This window comes from Crinia signifera, chromosome 4 (assembly GCF_055691185.1).
Source record: "Crinia signifera chromosome 4, ASM5569118v1, whole genome shotgun sequence".
NCBI classification, from domain to species: Eukaryota; Metazoa; Chordata; class Amphibia; order Anura; family Myobatrachidae; genus Crinia; species Crinia signifera.
The window spans coordinates 323,569,593-323,591,439 of record NC_139220.1 but is presented as its reverse complement, the minus strand read 5'-3'; the positions used below and the strand labels follow the sequence as shown (position 1 = coordinate 323,591,439).

The window sequence follows — 21,847 nt, the reverse complement described above, 5'->3', positions numbered from 1 at the left end:
TGGTCCTACAGACAAATTGGTCAATTTAAGGCCCATACACACTAGATGATATGAAAGACAAAATATATATAAGATGTCAGTATCACTAACATTGAGGGAGGGGGGGGGGTGCATTGTTAAAGATATTAGGCATACAGAAGCCCCTATCTGTACGAGATTGATGCCAATATCTGCTGGTGTGTATGATCCTTTATGCAGATGACTGCTTTTGTTCCCAGAAATTTCAAGATTTTCATTCCAACCAGCCAGATTGTAAAGATAATCTTCTAGTGTGTATGGGCCTTTACTCTCTCTGCACACTTTACATCTGCCCCACCTGCAGTGCACATGGTTTTGTCCATTTGGAGTTTGCCTTTGCGAGTGAACCAGAATAATGGCCACTGTCCAGCATTCTTATCTGTGGTGAGAGGAGAGCTCAGGTGAGTGTGATCTGCCCCAGGTGGGGTATTAGCAGCTGGGGGAGGGGTATATAGGGCTGATCCCTGCTCTCCTGGCCTTGTGCTGTGTGTCCTGCAGGCAGAATGGGGCTGTGTATGAGGTTTAGGTGGCTGTTGCTGGTGGCCCTGGTTTATGGCTCAGGATTGGACAGTGCCAGGGAGCGGGTCTTGGCTAGGCACCAGCCGGGCAGTTTGTTGCGGGATCACCAGTCTCCTGCGAGGGGGTCTGCTAGAGGGTCTCCTGTGGTGGGCGCTTGGCCTGTGCTTGGACAGGAGTCTGGGATTTGGTCCCCCAGGTGGGGTGCTCGGCAGGTGTCTGGCCTGGGGTCCCTGGATAGGAATGATGGGGGGGCTGCTCAGTCTAGACAGCTGACCATACCCCAGCCTGCACCCCGGAGCTCTCCCATCAGTCTGCAGTGTGGTGAGGACACGATGGTGGTGACCGTGCTGAGGGATCTGTATGGGAATGGGAAGCTGGTGAAGGCCTCAGACCTGAGCCTGGGGCCCCAATCCTGCGCTCCTGGCCCCCAGAGCACCAGTACCAGTGTGGTCTTCCAGATTGATCTTCAGGATTGTGGGAACGGACTACAGGTAAGGCTGCAGTGTAACCGGTGTGTGCTGTGTATGGGATCACCCCCTCCTCATCTCTGGCCCCATAGCTTCTGCACCTACAGTAGGAGCAAGTTTCATCTTTGCTCCTTTGGTCATGGCTAGCCATGGCTATTCTATTGTTCTCAGCTGCAATACAATACGTATTGCAGCTGAGAACAATAGAATAGCCATGGCCAAAGGAGCAAAGATGAAACTTGCTCCTACTGTATGGTAGTTACACCCTGTATATAACATGCGTAACTGACAGGCAAGGTGGCCCCTCTCAGCTCTGGGCCCCATAGCAGCTACACCCCCTGCACCTATGGTAGTTACACCCCTGTATATAACACATGTAACTGTAACAGGGAAGGTGGCCCCTCTCAGCTCTAGGCCCATAGCAGCTGCACCTATGGGTTATGGTATATTTGATCTATAATGTCTAGGTCTGCAGTGAACCAGCTGTTGGTTGATGGGGTCATACTGTATGGTCGACATGAGTTTATCATGTGTTTGGGGTATAAGTGTGCCACGTCCCCTCCCATGGCTCGCTGCGCTTGGCACACTAGTCTAATCTATGTCCACGCGGATGGCTGGCTAAGTATAAATCACGAACACGTCTATGTAGACACTGTAACTCTATCATTTTATTTATTTTTATTTTTTTTGGGTGGGGGGGGGGGGGGTCAGTTTTATCACCAAAACGGCCGCATTCGCACTTTATCTTAAATTGCTAACTTAATGGGATGCAAAAATCGCACGTTTTGCTGCACATTCAGAAGTATCGCATTCGCATCCAGATGTTTTCCCATTGGAAAACGCCAAAAAAAGACCAGGTTCTGACAGGCGAATTTGACAGAACCATGCACAGATCATTGAGATATGTGCATGGTTCTGTGTTTAAAAAAAAAAAATATGGCGTGGGGTCCCCCATCCTGATGCCAAAGCCGGGGGACACTTTTTACGTAAGGTCCCCATGCCATACCATGAGCACCGTGGCTGGTCAGCCTTGGACGGGGAACCTGGGGGAGTGGGGACACCCCAATAATGCCCCCACCCCAGGCTTCACCCATCCAGGGCTGAAGCCTGTGGTGGTCACCGGCGTCCGTGGGCTTTGGACGCCGGCCTGATAGGGTTCACCTGTATAAAACAATTATGTATTAATGAGTTAACCCCTAAGTCCCAGCATGCGGGGCATTAATGGGCCCACTGGGACTTGTAGTCCACCTGTAAAAAGAATGTTAAAATAAAACATACACACACACACACACACACACACACACACACACACACACACACGTACAACTTTATTACACACACCTCACTTTTACACCATACTTATTGAACTGGGGTCCAGCGCTACACAGCCAGCTCACTGACAGCGGGGTGAGCCGGCTTCCTCCTTCGCTGCTAACAGCTTCTATAGCGCTATACAGGCTCTAAGCGTGGCTGGCTCAATGTGTCTCCATGGAGACGCATTGAGCCAACCACGCTAAAATAGCCTCTATAGTGCTGAAGGGGGTAGTATAGTCACTGTATACACTATCTAGGGTTCCTAGTCACTGGCACCTCAGCAGGAAACTAACTGATCTATTACCAGGGTTACTGTGATCTCCTATAAATCACCTGACTAGATCGCTGCCTCTAACAGGCATTGCAGGACCCAAACCTGCTTCCAGCATATAAGGTTATATTTGCAACTGATGACCAAGATACATTACTGCCTTCATCCCTGTATAAGGATGACTTCTGGCATTACTGGGGTCTGGATGATGGAGCAATGTCTCTGCTTTGTCCTACAGATGACGGCAGACTGGCTGATCTACACCAGCGTCCTGACCTACAGACCAACATCTTCTGTTGGTGTCCCCATCACCCGGACCAACCCTGCTGTTGTTCCCATCCAGTGTTTCTACCCCCGGTGAGTTACTGATGGGTGGCAGGGGGTTATACCCTAAATATGTTACATGACGCGCTCTACAGGAGACTAATTACCTTCTGATGATGGGAGGCTACGAGCGAAGACCTTAATGGGGGTTTTGCTGCAACACTCATGGGTGGGAAGTGACCTTTTAAGCTTATCCCAAGCAGCACCCTAGCAAAGTACACAATTACTCATCAATGTAGTAGTTCTGTGCTGATTGGGTGGGAGAGATCTTCTGTGTTGACCATACTGTGGTCTCCAGGGTCTGAGAATACAGTAACTTTTTTTCTGCACCACTTCACGCATATAGAAAGTTGCTATAACTTTATTAAAATAGACCTACAGAATAATGGTTTAACTGATCACGCTTTATGTATCGTTAGTGCAGTGGTAACTTTTGCTTTCTTCTGCCTTGGGTTTGTCTTGTGCAGAAATGCTAATGTGAGCAGTGAGGCCATCAAGCCAACATGGGTTCCGTTCAGCACCACCGTGTCCTCAGAGGAGAGGTTGTCCTTCTCCCTGCAGCTGATGACTGGTAAATGAGGTGGGGGTGTGATGGTCCAAGGTCTGGTTGTGTCTAATCACCTGGTGGTTCCCTTACAGCTGACTGGAGCGCTCCCAGATCTTCCTCAATCTTCCAGCTGGGGGACATTCTCTACATAGAGGCCTCGGTGGACATTCAGAACCATGTCCCTATGATTCTGTATGTGGATAGCTGTGTGGCCACTCTGTCTCCTGATGTCCAGTCCACCCCTAATTATGCCATCATTACCAACAATGGGTATGTTATATGGGACACTGTTCAGGCTGCTCTGATGCTCCCACCTTCTAGGTATAACCAATGTGTTCTATAGGTGCCTGGTGGATGGTCAGCTAGAAGGTTCCTCTTCTGCCTTCATATCCCCAAGGCCTGAACCAAATAGTCTCCAGTTCACGGTTGATGCTTTCCGGTTCACTGGGATAGATGTCTCTCTGGTGAGTACTCCTCCTCCATTGTTTTGGTTAGATCTTCTAGTTTGAGAGCATAATGCTAATTCTGACTTAGGTTGCACAGTGATCCTCAAGGGAAATGGTTATTAGCTACCACATTTAATTAGTTTAAGTAATGCCTAAACCAGCAAGTCTCTTCTCTTAAGGCCCCCTTAAGGTGGCCATACACATGCAGATTTATCTTCAGATCTGGCTGGTTGGAACAAAAACATGGTTATGGATGAGAGCAAATGACAGTTGACCATTTGCTTGGAAATGCTGGAAAACTGACAAACTCACTCATCCATAACCATGTTTTTGTTCCAACCAGCCAGATCTGAAGATAAATCTTACTAGTGTATGGGCACCTTTACACTTGTTGAACAAATTGGACCTGATTGACTCGAGATTTATCCTATGTGCAGCAGGGACGGGGATCAATCTCTTGGTTATACCCAATGGCACGGGATTGTGCATTGTGTCCTACACATCAGGCACATCAGATTTTGTCAGATAAATTGACTCAATTCACCTGAATTGGGTCAAATCTCACAAGTTTAAGGGGCCTAAAATCATGAATTGTAATAGAGGTTCAGAGAACTTTTCCGGTGAAGCATTGAAAAGTAATAATTAATAGTATAAGTATACCTAACACCCCATTCACACCGGCCACCCGGCAATTACCTGGCATTTTTAAGTGCTGGGTAATTTTGCTGGTGCAACCTGAACCCCATTTCACACCACCCGCAAGTTATCGGGTTAAAGCTTTTCAACACAGGAATTTGTTGAAAAACCCAGGTTCCTGTGGTGTGAAATGAAAAGGGATTTGGTAACTAGTCGCACAGGAAAAATCTGATGTAGACCCCTATATCACTGATATTAGCAACGTTGCTATTCACCCGGGGTGTGCTGCCACTAAGACAGGAGATTAGGCATACATATACAAAAAAGAGAAAAGACTGTCATTTTTTGTGGCGCACTAGGAATATTGAAGAAAAACAATTATAAAATGTAACTTTTAATAGTATCTCATTTTAAAAGAACTGCGACATATAAAAACATTGACCATAGGAGGTACGTGAAAAAAGTAGGAAACTTTTTAAAAAAAAAGGGGATAGAATCCTCTTATGGTGAACCCCAATATGCCTTCCCCTGTATAGATCGGTTAAGGCGTCTTATATTATGTATCCGCTCGCCTGCAGAGGGCTGTATAGTGTCACTGTTATGATATATAGTTTATACAAGTCCTCTAGCAGTGAGTCACTTAATACCCACTGTGTGAGACCATTCTATTCAGGGTAAGTGCTCTCGTGAGGCAGTAGAAATAACAGTGAGTGGTATTATGTGTAAATCACACGCTATTTGAATCACCGAAAATTACTGTAATAAACCATACATCTCTGCTTTTATAAAGAAATTACACCAAAAATTGGATGTGTGACATTCTTTCTTATATTATCAGTTTTATATTTTCAACCACTCTCTTAGAAACATTAGAGCGGGAGAAGTGTAGAAGGAACAGTGGTGTAGTTATTCTCCTTTATTAAAGTCTGGATTTATACTATTTGTCCCTAGTCCCAGTACTCTGGTATACTAGGCAGACTTTGTCTGGAGAGTTTGTGCAAATACAAGGGAGTTAAATATCTACTCCTCAAGTATCCCTAATTAGGGCGTATCCACTGTTACCACACAAATAATATGAATGCTTGTTACCACATAATCTTTAATGATATTGTTTCAACATTGTAGGGTTACAGTCTATCAAAAAATAGATAAGTATCAAGCACCAGAAAAGTACTGATAAAAGATTTGATTTATAGTTCATGCCACATAATGTTTTTATTGTTGCCACACATGGATTTGAAATTTCAGAGGTTAACTGCTCAAACTAGTTTTTTAATCAGAGAACATTTGCTCTTCATGCAGTGACCGTCTGTGTGCCACTGCATGAGTTCATTGTTTTAACGGTAATTCTCGCGTCTTTCAGTTTTGCCAAAACTGACAGTATGAGACCACTCGCTGCTGGTCAGTGTGCGCAAACGCCGGCGTCTGAGGGGGAATCGAGGTCAGTGAGAGTGACACTTCGATTCTTAAACCCTTTCAGATCCGTGTGTCGCGTTGCTGCACACTGCAGTCAGGGCTGATTACACTCGGTGTCTACACCTCCGTGCTCCATACACCCTGCTTCTATGAGTACGTGGTCAGGGTCTGACCCCACGTCTCTGGCTAATTGCCTCTCAATGCCTCTGGGTAGCGGATACCGTGCGCCCTCTAAACATATACAAAATACATTTCAGTGGGGAAGGGATATTGGGGATTTACACACTCAGAGAGTGTCTGGTCGACGCGCGTGTCGCCTGGACCAGCTTCATCAGGACCAACCAGGTAGCAGCCCGGAAGCCCCTTAAATACCCACCCCTCCTGCATATTCATGAGTGCAGGTGAGGGTGTGTCATCATGTCAATACTGGATTGGTTGTTACTTCTGTCTCATAGGTTTGGGGAAATCACTCTATCCACTCTGTCGGCAGATTTAACCCCTGCCTAATTTTATTTGTAAAAAAACACAATTAAGGATCAAACACTACTCTGGAGCATACAGAAAATGAAGGAAAAAAAGGCAAAAGCATTTAATAACAGTGTTCCACTCGTATAATGTCATTTATGTGTATTTGATTTTCACTAAATTGTTTGCATAATAAAAAGCTAAATGTCGGAAAAACTGGAAAATTTCTTTAATGATTTTTAAATGTTTTAAATTTTATTTAATTAAAAAATTAATTAAAAAAGGGGGGAGAGAGAAGATTTAATTTTTAATTTTGCAGGAAGTGTTTCTCTTCGCTGCGCACCTGGGCTATATCTTACATTATGTTATTTACTGTCTTGCCATGCGATAATTCGCATAGGGACATAAATGATGAAGAGATGAAAAGATGAAATATACCATCTACTTATATGTATTATATAAATACCGCATTGCTGATGGAGGATAGAAATGGATGGAGTAGGGCAGGCGGGAATCAAACTGGAGAAGTGGCTGCTTGGTTTTTGATAAATGATTTATGTACGTGAATCACCACTTATGGTTGATACTTGGTGTCCTGGATCTGTTACTTACGTACATTATTGACAGCAGGGAATGACATGTTAAGGATATTCATTGATGGATTTCTGATTATATACCGAGCTATTATTTAAAACAGCACGTGAAGTGAATAAATTCATATAGTGAATACTTTATAGTTTATTCGTGAATAATTAATGATAAAGTGTTATGTGATATCATAATAAATTCATTCACATATTTATGCATGAATATGCATCCATATATGCATAGACACACATACATGTGTGTGATTCAAAAAGTGAATACTTCAATAAAGGACGGGGGAAGGGGGAAAATGAAAACTGTGTGAGTGCAAACGCAAGTCAATAAAAATGTGCTAAAAATAGTGAATAACTGAGGGAAAGGGGGAAATGGACGGAACTGAGATTTATATTCATTTGTATAGGTAAAGATAATGGGTTAGAAAAAAGTGTCATAGCTAATATCAGATATCAGTTTTGCTTGATCCTTCTAGTTGTCTGCCATTGTTCCCTCTCTAATTTCCTGGCTTAAATCATAGGAACACTGTATAGTTGTTTTCCTCGTTCAAACCATTTGGGGACATGGTATTCATGAGGAATATTAGACGTGTTTCCTGTTTCAGCAATTCCCTATCCCAGTCACCTCTCCGGATTCCCATCTCAACTTTTAGCATTCCAAAGGCTCTTAGGCCATTGGTCTTGCCCTGATGATGTCGCATGAAATGTTTGGCGACCGGAGTCAGAGTTTTGAACCTCGCTTGATCCTTCTGGGCATTTTTAATGCTGAGGAGATGCTCAGACAGTCTAACTCTCAGGGATCGTCTCGTTTTTCCTATGTAGTGTTTACCACAGGGGCATTCCAAATTGTAGATAACCCCTGTGGTATCGCATGATATGTATTTTTGTATTTTCCATGCTTTTTGGAACCTATCTATATAGGATTCAGTGGTGCACATGTAAGCGCATACTCTACACGTGCCGCATCTGTATGAACCCTTTTTGTGATGAATAGGTCTGGTCTCTTTCTCTAGGTGACTCTGGACTAGTATATCCCTGAGATTACTACTTCTCCGCCAGCTAATGTCAATTCTGTCTCCTAAAATATCCTCAAGATCTTTGTCTGTTTTTAAAATATGAATATGTTTGTTCAAGGCTTGTTGCACCTCCCTCGCCTCGGTATTTATATAATACATATAAGTAGATGGTATATTTCATCTTTTCATCTCTTCATCATTTATGTCCCTATGCGAATTATCGCATGGCAAGACAGTAAATAACATAATGTAAGATATAGCCCAGGTGCGCAGCGAAGAGAAACACTTCCTGCAAAATTAAAAATTAAATCTTCTCTCTCCCCCCTTTTTTTAATTAATTTTTTAATTAAATAAAATTTAAAACATTTAAAAATCATTAAAGAAATTTTCCCGTTTTTCCGACATTTAGCTTTTTATTATGCAAACAATTTAGTGAAAATCAAATACACATAAATGACATTATACGAGTGGAACACTGTTATTAAATGCTTTTGCCTTTTTTTCCTTCATTTTCTGTATGCTCCAGAGTAGTGTTTGATCCTTAATTGTGTTTTTTTACAAATAAAATTAGGCAGGGGTTAAATCTGCCGACAGAGTGGATAGAGTGATTTCCCCAAACCTATGAGACAGAAGTAACAACCAATCCAGTATTGACATGATGACACACCCTCACCTGCACTCATGAATATGCAGGAGGGGTGGGTATTTAAGGGGCTTCCGGGCTGCTACCTGGTTGGTCCTGATGAAGCTGGTCCAGGCGACACGCGCGTCGACCAGACACTCTCTGAGTGTGTAAATCCCCAATATCCCTTCCCCACTGAAATGTATTTTGTATATGTTTAGAGGGCGCACGGTATCCGCTACCCAGAGGCAATTAGCCAGAGACGTGGGGTCAGACCCTGACCACGTACTCATAGAAGCAGGGTGTATGGAGCACGGAGGTGTAGACACCGAGTGTAATCAGCCCTGACTGCAGTGTGCAGCAACGCGACACACGGATCTGAAAGGGTTTAAGAATCGAAGTGTCACTCTCACTGACCTCGATTCCCCCTCAGACGCCGGCGTTTGCGCACACTGACCAGCAGCGAGTGGTCTCATACTGTCAGTTTTGGCAAAACTGAAAGACGCGAGAATTACCGTTAAAACAATGAACTCATGCAGTGGCACACAGACGGTCACTGCATGAAGAGCAAATTGTGAGGGTACGAGTTCCTCAATCACTCAGACACCGAGCAGATGAACCAGAAGAATGGTTTATTTTCCACAGCACGCACAAATAGACAATAAACAGTGGCAAAGGTAAATTGCAGAGTAGAAAGATATTCAGGTAGCAGGCCCAAACAGACAGTCCTTGTATAGTCACAGTCCCAGATCAGTTCCACAGGGCAAACTATCACTTAATCCCCACAGCAGTGATAGCATATAAGTCCACACGATACCTAGACAGAGCATAACCTCTTAGTCCAGGACAGTCCATCAATTCTGCCCCCTGGCTTGTCTGCAAGTCATTTTAAAAACTTCTCAAATTCCCACGGTTCACAAACCAAAAGTGGGCTTGCAGTGGATCTTGATTGGTGGATTCAAGAGTCAGGTATCATCCCCTCCCAGCTACTGCTGCTGCCCCCCCCCCCCCCCCTGCTGGGGTCGGTTCCAGTAAGTCTGGAAGTGACCACAGATATGCAAGGGAGTATCAATACAAGATACAATACAACACAAGATTACATTGTGTGGTGGTCACCCCCTGTGGACAACCTTCCTGTGGATAGCAGGGGAATTTGATCACCCCCTGTGGTGATTGTCCTTCAGCTATCCCCCTGTGGTGCCGGGTTCCACTAAGTCTGGTATTGACACAAAGGAGCTGAAGGTAGAGACACAATCATAGTCTGATTACATTATGTCCTGATTACCCCCTGTGAACATTTCCTGTTGGTAGCAGGGGAATTGGATCACCCCCTGTGAAGATTGTCCCTCAGCTAACACCCTCCTGTGATAGCAGGAACAAAAGTATGGTAATGGGACATAACCTTTTGGTGAATTATTTCCTGGGTATTTCCTGGCAGACCATATTAGGGCAAGAGCGATCTGATCTGGAAATACACACAGATTTGGGGGATAGAAACATCTATGGAGAATAAGAGGGTACCGACGGACTAAAATAGTACAATAATTACTACACCTAATAAAATATAGTAATTACAGATTTACAGTGAGTATGATAACCTCACACAAATGTTCTCTGATTAAAAAACTAGTTTGAGCAGTTAACCTCTGAAATTTCAAATCCATGTGTGGCAACAATAAAAACATTATGTGGCATGAACTATAAATCAAATCTTTTATCAGTACTTTTCTGGTGCTTGATACTTATCTATTTTTTGATAGACTGTAACCCTACAATGTTGAAACAATATCATTAAAGATTATGTGGTAACAAGCATTCATATTATTTGTGTGGTAACAGTGGATACGCCCTAATTAGGGATACTTGAGGAGTAGATATTTAACTCCCTTGTATTTGCACAAACTCTCCAGACAAAGTCTGCCTAGTATACCAGAGTACTGGGACTAGGGACAAATAGTATAAATCCAGACTTTAATAAAGGAGAATAACTACACCACTGTTCCTTCTACACTTCTCCCGCTCTAATGTTTCTAAGAGAGTGGTTGAAAATATAAAACTGATAATATAAGAAAGAATGTCACACATCCAATTTTTGGTGTAATTTCTTTATAAAAGCAGAGATGTATGGTTTATTACAGTAATTTTCGGTGATTCAAATAGCGTGTGATTTACACATAATACCACTCACTGTTATTTCTACTGCCTCACGAGAGCACTTACCCTGAATAGAATGGTCTCACACAGTGGGTATTAAGTGACTCACTGCTAGAGGACTTGTATAAACTATATATCATAACAGTGACACTATACAGCCCTCTGCAGGCGAGCGGATACATAATATAAGACGCCTTAACCGATCTATACAGGGGAAGGCATATTGGGGTTCACCATAAGAGGATTCTATCCCCTTTTTTTTAAAAAGTTTCCTACTTTTTTCACGTACCTCCTATGGTCAATGTTTTTATATGTCGCAGTTCTTTTAAAATGAGATACTATTAAAAGTTACATTTTATAATTGTTTTTCTTCAATATTCCTAGTGCGCCACAAAAAATGACAGTCTTTTCTCTTTTTTGTATATGTATGCCTAATCTCCTGTCTTAGTGGCAGCACACCCCGGGTGAATAGCAACGTTGCTAATATCAGTGATATAGGGGTCTACATCAGATTTTTCCTGTGCGACTAGTTACCAAATCCCTTTTTTCTGCAAATTGTATAGTGAAAGGTTCTTTTCACTTTCTTACTAGTCAGCACGGTACATTGCTTAAAGACACAGTATTATTGAATCATTAACCAGGCTACCGATTAAGCCCCCAATTAACGACATGTCGATGTTTAACACTACAGTATCGACACAACCTCCTGTCAACACATCTATGTCGGCACCACAACCTTTTAGCTTAAGCCAAGAGCTTAACAGCAGGCAAATCAATTTAAAGAAATGCATGGAAACGATGCTAGACAAGGGTATCACCCAGATAGATACTACACAAGATGATTGGGTCAATGACCTGTATGCACTTAAAAATGTCTTGGTTAAACAAACCAAGACATTCTGGAACAAAGCTACTTGTGAGAGCTATGTCAGACAAAAAATTACCCCGAGAGGCCTCCGACCTAGGGTCTTTCCTTCATACGAACTGGCAACTGAAACTCTAAAGAATGAATGGGAAAGAATATTGACTACTTGCACATTCGATCTGATGAGTGTCCTCATGAAGCATGATGAAATCATGTTGGAAAATTATGCACAGGAAATCAATAATCTAGGCGATAAATTAAAGAATTTTGAAGGCCTAGAGAAATTTCAGAGGACATATCAGAAAATTAAGGGAGAATTGGAAGGCATTGAAAAGGACATTATTAGCCGCAAAAAAGGCAAATTACAGAGGGATGTTGATGATTTTAGAAATAATAGAGTTTACAGATGGAACATCACTAACAGGAAAAGACCCATAAATAACACCACGGGGTACTCTACATCGGAGCTAGATTCCTCGGATGGGGAACATACAAATGCATCCTTTCATACTAAAACAAGGAGGGATTTTTTAGGGGCTACCCCCAAGGACCCCAAGGAGATATTAGAAGGGGGAGAACCAGGAGGGGGAAGAAGAGGAAAAAGAGGCCCAAGAGATTGGAGGGAGGATCGCAAGGATGCACGGCGATACAGGAGATGAACACCACTGACTCCCTGAGGATCATAAATTTAACCGAGCATGTTTTAACAGAGGCACAAATATCGATCCTCAATAAAGGTCTCTCATTTTCCCCTTCAAAGTCTATTGATAGATTTGAATTCCAAAAAGACCTTCATCTGTATGTGAGAAAATTATTGCTTAAAAAATTCTTTACAAAACGCCTGGAGCATGTTCAGAGCCTAAGTGATGAGGCACAATCCAGTTTTCTCTGCAATGATCCCTCACAAATGAGGATTGATCAACTATGGGATAATGATGATATACATATGTTACAGATATTACAAGAACTCTCAGACAGGGGATGTCCCTGATACCCTTCCAACACAAATTGTGGAGACCCCCAATACTGCCCTAAAAAAGAAATCCACATTCACACCTGACCCCTCCATCTGCCCACAAGTCAAAGTATTTCTTGAACTGGTGAGCCGAGAATTTGACCAGATAGAAACACATAAAAGAGCACATAACTCTCTGAAGACAATCTCACAAGATCCGAGAGACAGGCACTGCAAGAAATTAAGGGATGGAAAGACACTATTGTTAAACCCTCTGATAAGGGGGGGAACATAGTGCTATGGTCCTTGACAAAGTACCAAAAAGAACTAAAAAGACAGTTGAGTGACACCTCCTGTTATAGAAGATAGTTCTTCAATCCAACTAATGACTTTTTGGAGATCTATACAAACACAATAGAGCAGGCCTATAAGGATGGAGTTATCACTAAAATACAATACGAGTTTCTGGTAGTGAAGAATGTAAGGATACCTACCTTATATCTGCTACCTAAGATTCATAAGTGCGAAGACAATCCACCAGGAAGACCCATTGTGTCCGGCATAGGGGGGCTCTCTGAGAAAGCGAGTCAGTTTGTGGACCAACATTTGAGACATTTCGTTACCACCTTACCCTCCTATGTCCGGGACACAATGGATGTCTTGAATAAGGTGCAAGGTATCACACTAAACCAGAACTCGTGGCTGGTCACATGTGATGTGGAGAGCCTGTATACCAGCATCATACACGATGCTGGTATACAGGCAACCAGGTATTTTCTGAGCATGGGCCGAGATGTACCACTGAATGACTTTATACTAAAACTGTTGCATTTTGTTCTTAATAAGAATTATTTCGTCTGTGAGGACAACTTCTACCTCCAGGTACAGGGGACTGCGATGGGAAGCACTTGTGCCCCCACGTATGCGAACCTGTACCTGGGGTGGTGGGAGAGAGAGAGGGTCTTTGTTGATGACAACGAGATATACACAGTACATGTGTTACTTTGGTTACGCTATATAGATGACCTTCTCATTATATGGGAAGGTGAGAAGGATCTATTTACACAATTCATCAACAAGTTGAATACCAATCATTTAAACCTGAAATTGACCCACCACATGAGTCAGACAGAGGTTGAATACCTCGACCTCCGGATCATGGTGGAGACAGACAGAACAATCTCTACGGATATTTTCCGTAAGAGTACTGCAACAAACTCTATATTACATCGAGAGAGTGCACACTTCCCCCCTGTGTTGAAGGGTCTCCCTAAAGGGGAATATTTAAGAACAAAACGGAATTGTTCCAAACCAGCGGTATATAAAGAAAGAGCAGATCAACTGGATCAGAGATTAAAAAATAGAGGCTATAGCAATCGAGCCCTATTGAAAGCAAGAAAAGAGACAGCCAAATGTAATAGAGAGCAACTTCTCGTGCCCAAGAACAAAATAGCTCAGAAGGAGAAAGTAAGGTTCATTGGCACCTACTGCAAGGAATGGCGGGAGGTGCAACAAGCCTTTAACAAACATATTCATATTTTAAAAACAGACAAAGATCTTGAGGATATTTTAGGAGACAGAATTGACATTAGCTGGCGGAGAAGTAGTAATCTCAGGGATATACTAGTCCAGAGTCACCTAGAGAAAGAGACCAGACCTATTCATCACAAAAAGGGTTCATACAGATGCGGCACGTGTAGAGTATGCGCTTACATGTGCACCACTGAATCCTATATAGATAGGTTCCAAAAAGCATGGAAAATACAAAAATACATATCATGCGATACCACAGGGGTTATCTACAATTTGGAATGCCCCTGTGGTAAACACTACATAGGAAAAACGAGACGATCCCTGAGAGTTAGACTGTCTGAGCATCTCCTCAGCATTAAAAATGCCCAGAAGGATCAAGCGAGGTTCAAAACTCTGACTCCGGTCGCCAAACATTTCATGCGACATCATCAGGGCAAGACCAATGGCCTAAGAGCCTTTGGAATGCTAAAAGTTGAGATGGGAATCCGGAGAGGTGACTGGGATAGGGAATTGCTGAAACAGGAAACACGTCTAATATTCCTCATGAATACCATGTCCCCAAATGGTTTGAACGAGGAAAACAACTATACAGTGTTCCTATGATTTAAGCCAGGAAATTAGAGAGGGAACAATGGCAGACAACTAGAAGGATCAAGCAAAACTGATATCTGATATTAGCTATGACACTTTTTTCTAACCCATTATCTTTACCTATACGAATGAATATAAATCTCAGTCCCGTCCATTTCCCCCTTTCCCTCAGTTATTCACTATTTTTAGCACATTTTTATTGACTTGCGTTTGCACTCACACAGTTTTCATTTTCCCCCTTCCCCCATCCTTCATTGAAGTATTCACTTTTTGAATCACACACATGTATGTGTGTCTATGCATATATGGATGCATATTCATGCATAAATATGTGAATGAATTTATTATGATATCACATAACACTTTATCATTAATTATTCACGAATAAACTATAAAGTATTCACTATATGAATTTATTCACTTCACGTGCTGTTTTAAATAATAGCTCGGTATATAATCAGAAATCCATCAATGAATATCCTTAACATGTCATTCCCTGCTGTCAATAATGTACGTAAGTAACAGATCCAGGACACCAAGTATCAACCATAAGTGGTGATTCACGTACATAAATCATTTATCAAAAACCAAGCAGCCACTTCTCCAGTTTGATTCCCGCCTGCCCTACTCCATCCATTTCTATCCTCCATCAGCAATGCGGTATTTATATAATACATATAAGTAGATGGTATATTTCATCTTTTCATCATTTATGTCCCTATGCGAATTATCGCATGGCAAGACCGTAAATAACATAATGTAAGATATAGCCCAGGTGCGCAGCGAAGAGAAACACTTCCTGCAAAATTAAAAATTAAATCTTCTCTCTCCCCCCTTTTTTAATTAATTTTTTAATTAAATAAAATTTAAAACATTTAAAAATCATTAAAGAAATTTTCCCGTTTTTCCGACATTTAGCTTTTTATTATGCAAACAATTTAGTGAAAATCAAATACACATAAATGACATTATACGAGTGGAACACTGTTATTAAATGCTTTTGCCTTTTTTTCCTTCATTTTCTGTATGCTCCAGAGTAGTGTTTGATCCTTAATTGTGTTTTTTTACAAATAAAATTAGGCAGGGGTTAAATCTGCCGACAGAGTGGATAGAGTGATTTCCCCAAACCTATGAGACAGAAGTAACAACCAATCCAGTATTGACATGATGACACACCCTCACCTGCACTCATGAATATGCAGGAGGGGTGGGTATTTAAGGGGCTTCCGGGCTGCTACCTGGTTGGTCCTGATGAAGCTGGTCCAGGCGACACGCGCGTCGACCAGACACTCTCTGAGTGTGTAAATCCCCAATATCCCTTCCCCACTGAAATGTATTTTGTATATGTTTAGAGGGCGCACGGTATCCGCTACCCAGAGGCATTGAGAGGCAATTAGCCAGAGACGTGGGGTCAGACCCTGACCACGTACTCATAGAAGCAGGGTGTATGGAGCACGGAGGTGTAGACACCGAGTGTAATCAGCCCTGACTGCAGTGTGCAGCAACGCGACACACGGATCTGAAAGGGTTTAAGAATCGAAGTGTCACTCTCACTGACCTCGATTCCCCCTCAGACGCCGGCGTTTGCGCACACTGACCAGCAGCGAGTGGTCTCATACTGTCAGTTTTGGCAAAACTGAAAGACGCGAGAATTACCGTTAAAACAATGAACTCATGCAGTGGCACACAGACGGTCACTGCATGAAGAGCAAATGTTCTCTGATTAAAAAACTAGTTTGAGCAGTTAACCTCTGAAATTTCAAATCCATGTGTGGCAACAATAAAAACATTATGTGGCATGAACTATAAATCAAATCTTTTATCAGTACTTTTCTGGTGCTTGATACTTATCTATTTTTTGATAGACTGTAACACTACAATGTTGAAACAATATCATTAAAGATTATGTGGTAACAAGCATTCATATTATTTGTGTGGTAACAGTGGATACGCCCTAATTAGGGATACTTGAGGAGTAGATATTTAACTCCCTTGTATTTGCACAAACTCTCCAGACAAAGTCTGCCTAGTATACCAGAGTACTGGGACTAGGGACAAATAGTATAAATCCAGACTTTAATAAAGGAGAATAACTACACCACTGTTCCTTCTACACTTCTCCCGCTCTAATGTTTCTAAGAGAGTGGTTGAAAATATAAAACTGATAATATAAGAAAGAATGTCACACATCCAATTTTTGGTGTAATTTCTTTATAAAAGCAGAGATGTATGGTTTATTACAGTAATTTTCGGTGATTCAAATAGCGTGTGATTTACACATAATATCACTCACTGTTATTTCTACTGCCTCACGAGAGCACTTACCCTGAATAGAATGGTCTCACACAGTGGGTATTAAGTGACTCACTGCTAGAGGACTTGTATAAACTATATATCATAACAGTGACACTATACAGCCCTCTGCAGGCGAGCGGATACATAATATAAGACGCCTTAACCGATCTATACAGGGGAAGGCATATTGGGGGTTCACCATAAGAGGATTCTATCCCCTTTTTTTAAAAAAGTTTCCTACTTTTTTCACGTACCTCCTATGGTCAATGTTTTTATATGTCGCAGTTCTTTTAAAATGAGATACTATTAAAAGTTACATTTTATAATTGTTTTTCTTCAATATTCCTAGTGCGCCACAAAAAATGACAGTCTTTTCTCTTTTTTGTATATGTATGTGGTGTGAAATGGTCAACATGGGTCTTAAAACCCAGCACGCCGACCTTGATCAAGAGCAGGGTCAGAGTGCAGGGATTTAAGACCTGTGTTGACCCTTTCACACCAAAGAAAAACCCAGGTTTTTCAGCAAATTCCTTGCTTTAAACTCTTTAACCCGGTCATTTGCATCTGGTGTGAAGTGGTATTACAGATTCCCAAGAAGGTTTTCAAGGCATCCAAACAGTACAGGTTTTAAAGATATCTATACTTAAGCATTGTGCACAAGTAAGGATATCGGGCTCATAGTGCTGGAGTTCCTTGAGGACCACAATTGGGGGATTATTGATAACCTATTGGGTGGAAACTGCTTGGTCAAATGTGGTAGTGGCTGACGGTCCATACAGATGTCCTTTAAAGGTTATTGGTAATGGCAGCAATATTAAGGACAACAATGGTATGTAAAGTAATGCCTGAGAGCTCTGTGCTGTGACTCTACAGGGTGCGTATGTGATGACCTCCTCAGGTTGGAGGTCACCCCTTCCAATGAGTCTAGTGAGTGCCGGCAGTCATGCAACTTGGGCGTAAGTGCCACTCCTAGGAGGAACTACAACTTCTCTTCTGGGTATTGATGCAGAAAACGAATGCATAAATTAGAAGCCCATGGTGGCTGTGATCTACTATATAATGGAGGAAACCCCTGCATATGTTGCTTAGTGGTCTGACAGCAAAGATGGGGCATTACCAGAATGTGCGGTGCTGGTCTCTTGTGCACAGAGAACATTATTCAGTGCAGACATAGTTAGTTGAGACCCCTAATCTGTTCTCTTCCCTAGATCTACATCACCTGTTACCTGAGAGCTTCTGCAATCTCTCAGACTCCAGATTCATTGAATAAAGCCTGTTCCTACAACCAAGCCTCTAGCAGGTGAGAAGAGATGTAGACCAGCCATCCCCAACCTCCGTCGAGGCATAATGACAGTCCAGGTTTTGGTGATATTCAGGCTTGAGCACAGCTGACTTTAAAACCTTGGCTCTTTGGATTTAACAGTCACCTTTGATCAAGCCTAGATATAACAAAAACCCAGACTGTTAAGGCCCCCATACACTATGCGATTTGGGCATGATTTCACCCGATTCGGTTTAATGCATGTTTAAACATCCCCTCCGATCCGCGGTCCTGTGCGGATCGGAGTCCGACTGGCGGCACATAAGATTTCCCAAATTTTATGTGCAGCCTCCGGGCAGCAGGGTCAGCAGGCGGGGGACACTGCAAGGGCAGTGAGAGGCGGGCAGTAGCAGCGAGCGGGGGATGCCGGGCAGAGTCAGCAGCGGCAGATGCTGGGGACCTGCAGGGGGGGAAGCCGGGCATGGTACGCTGTCAAATACGCGGCGGGGGGCGGGGGGGGCGCCGGAGCCGGAGATCCGGGCAGGGGACACAGAGGCAGCACACGGGGGTACGCCAGTGAACCGACGAGGGAGCTGGGCAGGAGGATCGGGGACTCACTCTGCAAGGGAGGAAAAATAAAAAAACATTACAAATGAATGGGCAGCCAGTGATTGGCTGAGAGCTCTCTCAGCCAATTGCTGATTGGCTGAGAGAGCTCTCAGCCAATCACTGGCTGCCCATTCATTTGTAATTTTTTATTTTTCCTCCCTTGCAGAGAGTCCCCGATCCTCCTGCCCAGCTCCCTCGTCGGTTCACCGGCGTACCCCCGCACGCTGCCTCGGTGTCCCCTGCCCGGCTCTCCAGCGCCCGCTGCCTATTTGACAGCTTACCATGCCCAGCTCCCCGGGAGTTGCATATGATAATCACATGGCGATTTTTTTTTTTTTTTTTTTTTTAATCATATGCAAAACTTGGCACATCAAGTGCCTAATCGTGTGTTCCACTCCCGGGGAGCTGCTGGGGAAAATCAGGTCCGACTTGTCCCTAGGACAAGTAGGGCTAATGTATGGGGGCCTTTAGTGTTCCTTGAGGACAGAGTTTGGGACTACCTGGTGTTAGACCCTTGAGATAAATATATATTTGTTAAGTTTAATGAGTTTGTTGGCTGACTTCTATACTCTTCTTAGGTGGCTGGCTGTGGAAGGTTTCAATAGCATCTGCCAATGCTGTGGCACAAAGAACTGTACTGCCCCTGCTGGTAGTAGCCGGAGACTTGCTCCTGTGCGTTGGAGACCAAGTGGAAGGTGGAAGAGAGAAGTTGGTGAGTTCTTCAGATGTCTCACACACTGTACTGCCAAGTCACTAACCAATATCTAGGTATTCCTGGGCCCTACCCCAAAAGGAATGCCTGGTATAGGATTGGCAGGGGCACCTCCTATACGGTATGGTGGTTACACCCCTTTCTAGCCTGGTTTATCCCTGGTCTGTCTGAGCTGTGACTGATAAAGCATATGATCTCTCCTCTCTAATACCATTGGGCACCTGCTGGTTTTGGATCTGTGTTTTGCACAAGTCTTTCCCCGGTACTTGTTTCCTAGCACGGCGCCCATCGCATAACGTATTTAGTGGTATGCGATGTTCCCGTTAAATTAACAGAAGTGCTTGTACAATGAAACATGGCATGCGATGTGATTTTTAATTATACAAGCACCCTGATGGGTGCTTACAATGTTAAATGCACCCCCCATTATCAACGCCAACCTAAAGCATGGCGAGGGGCGGCGGTACGCATCCTCTGACCTTTTCATACCCCCGCTATCCACGTCGTCATGGTGTTGATTGTAAGCACCCATCAGGGTGCTTGTACAATTAAAAATCGCTTTGCATGCGATAAGATGCACTTCGATTAAAATCGGGGGCGCCGTGCTAGGAAACGAGTACCCTTTCCCCTAAGTTTCAAGGATCTTTTTATAATGGCTTAGGGCAGGGATGGGGAACCTTCGGCCCTCCAGCTGTTGAACTACACATCCCAGCATGCCCTTCTACAGTTTTGCTATCTGTTCATGCTAAAACTGTTGCACGGCATGCTGGCATGTGTAGTTCAATAACATGTGGAGGGCTGAAGGTTCCACATCCCTGGCTTAGAGTGACCTTTTCAGAAAGGACAGTGGTTCCCAAGCACTGTCCTCAAAGCACCCTAACAGTCCAGGATTTAGGCATATCCTTGCTTGTGCACACATGAGGTACTAATGATATCACTTGTGCCAAAACATGGATAGCCTTAAGCCTTGAAGACTGTGGTTGGGAACCACTAATGCATAAGGGGTTAGAAGAACCAATGAGTGGGTGGTACAATACCCCAGGCAAGTGTATCCCCCTGGTCAGTGCCTTTATATCTCATGTATCATACCAGCTACTGTAGAATCTGCCTGTATTAATGCTTAACATCTCCCCTGCAGGTGCTCACCCAGATGAACATGGACTGGCCACACTTGGTCCTATTATGGTGATCGGTGCAGAATCTAACCCAGCCCTTATCCAGGCTTCCAAAATGACAGAAGGTTCCGGCCCTCGAGAACTGTGGGTGCTGGTGGCCGTAGTGTCCGTCAGTCTGGCTGTTGTAGTTGTTTATCTTGTGCTGATTGGAAGAAGTGTCCTAAGGAGATTCTCTTGCAGAGCTGCTGTATAGTAATAAAAAAGACTTAGATATCAATGTTTGTCTCCTTGTGTATCCTAGCCACCTGCTATGGCATGTAATGAGTCCCTGTCATCTAACAAAGACAATGGTGTGCTTAAGCATCTACCTGTAGCTCTGTGGTCCTAGGTCTAGGTCAGTGATACTTGGGATCCCAGCTGCAACAGGTCTAGCACCACAGGTGGGGAAATGTTGAGCCGTGGTGGTCTTCACACACCAGAGGTGACCTCTGGGTGTAGCTTGTTGGCTCAGCAGGTGATAAAGGTGGGTAACTGTAGGAGGGGCTGCAGCGAAGTAGAAAATACAAATAGGGGAGCCATGCCAACTGCCATGCCTAACGGACTTACTGGCAGTGGGTGTTCTGTACTGCAGTGTCATCTCTGGAGCCACCACTGCTGGTCTCTGTGTCATCAGAAACTGCCAAAAACCTGAGGTCTCTTCCCTGAAGTATTGGGAGTTTACAAACTCAGCAAGCTGATTTCAGTCCTTACCGGTCGGTCCTTTGGCACTCCTGATAAAACAGATCCCAATTCTGCTGTGCCCGGTGTTGGTTGGTACTAGTATTGCTGGTTTTATCTGTAGCCATGATGAAACCAGCATTCCAGCCTTAATGGAGTCCTTACAATGGGTGGGTGGCGGAGGTTTCCGTACAACATCCTGCTCCCTAATACTGGAATATAAAGAGTAAGCCAGACCCAGCGATGCTGCAACTCTGTGATAAGTCCAGTAGCATACAAACGGTCATGGTGGACCGGTATCTGGCCATCTTCCTAGGGCCTCCTGGCTGGTGCACAGGGGTCTTCATTACAGAACACTCTTGAGCTGGAGGTTGGCTGTG

The 21,847-nt window shown here is 43.5% G+C and overlaps 1 protein-coding gene across 1 annotated transcript; it reads left to right on the top strand.

Annotated features, from left to right (window-relative positions):
• The first annotated feature begins 507 nt into the window (after positions 1–507).
• Positions 508–21,027, top strand: LOC146075967 (zona pellucida sperm-binding protein 3-like). The gene is made up of 8 exons (XM_083185705.1): positions 508–1,028; positions 2,828–2,946; positions 3,381–3,484; positions 3,553–3,730; positions 3,804–3,924; positions 18,262–18,353; positions 19,502–19,635; positions 20,774–21,027. Exons 1-8 carry the CDS (start codon positions 522–524, stop codon positions 21,001–21,003), a joined length of 1,485 nt encoding a protein of 494 aa, XP_083041831.1. The 5' UTR covers positions 508–521; the 3' UTR covers positions 21,004–21,027.
• Positions 21,028–21,847: the final 820 nt, after the last annotated feature.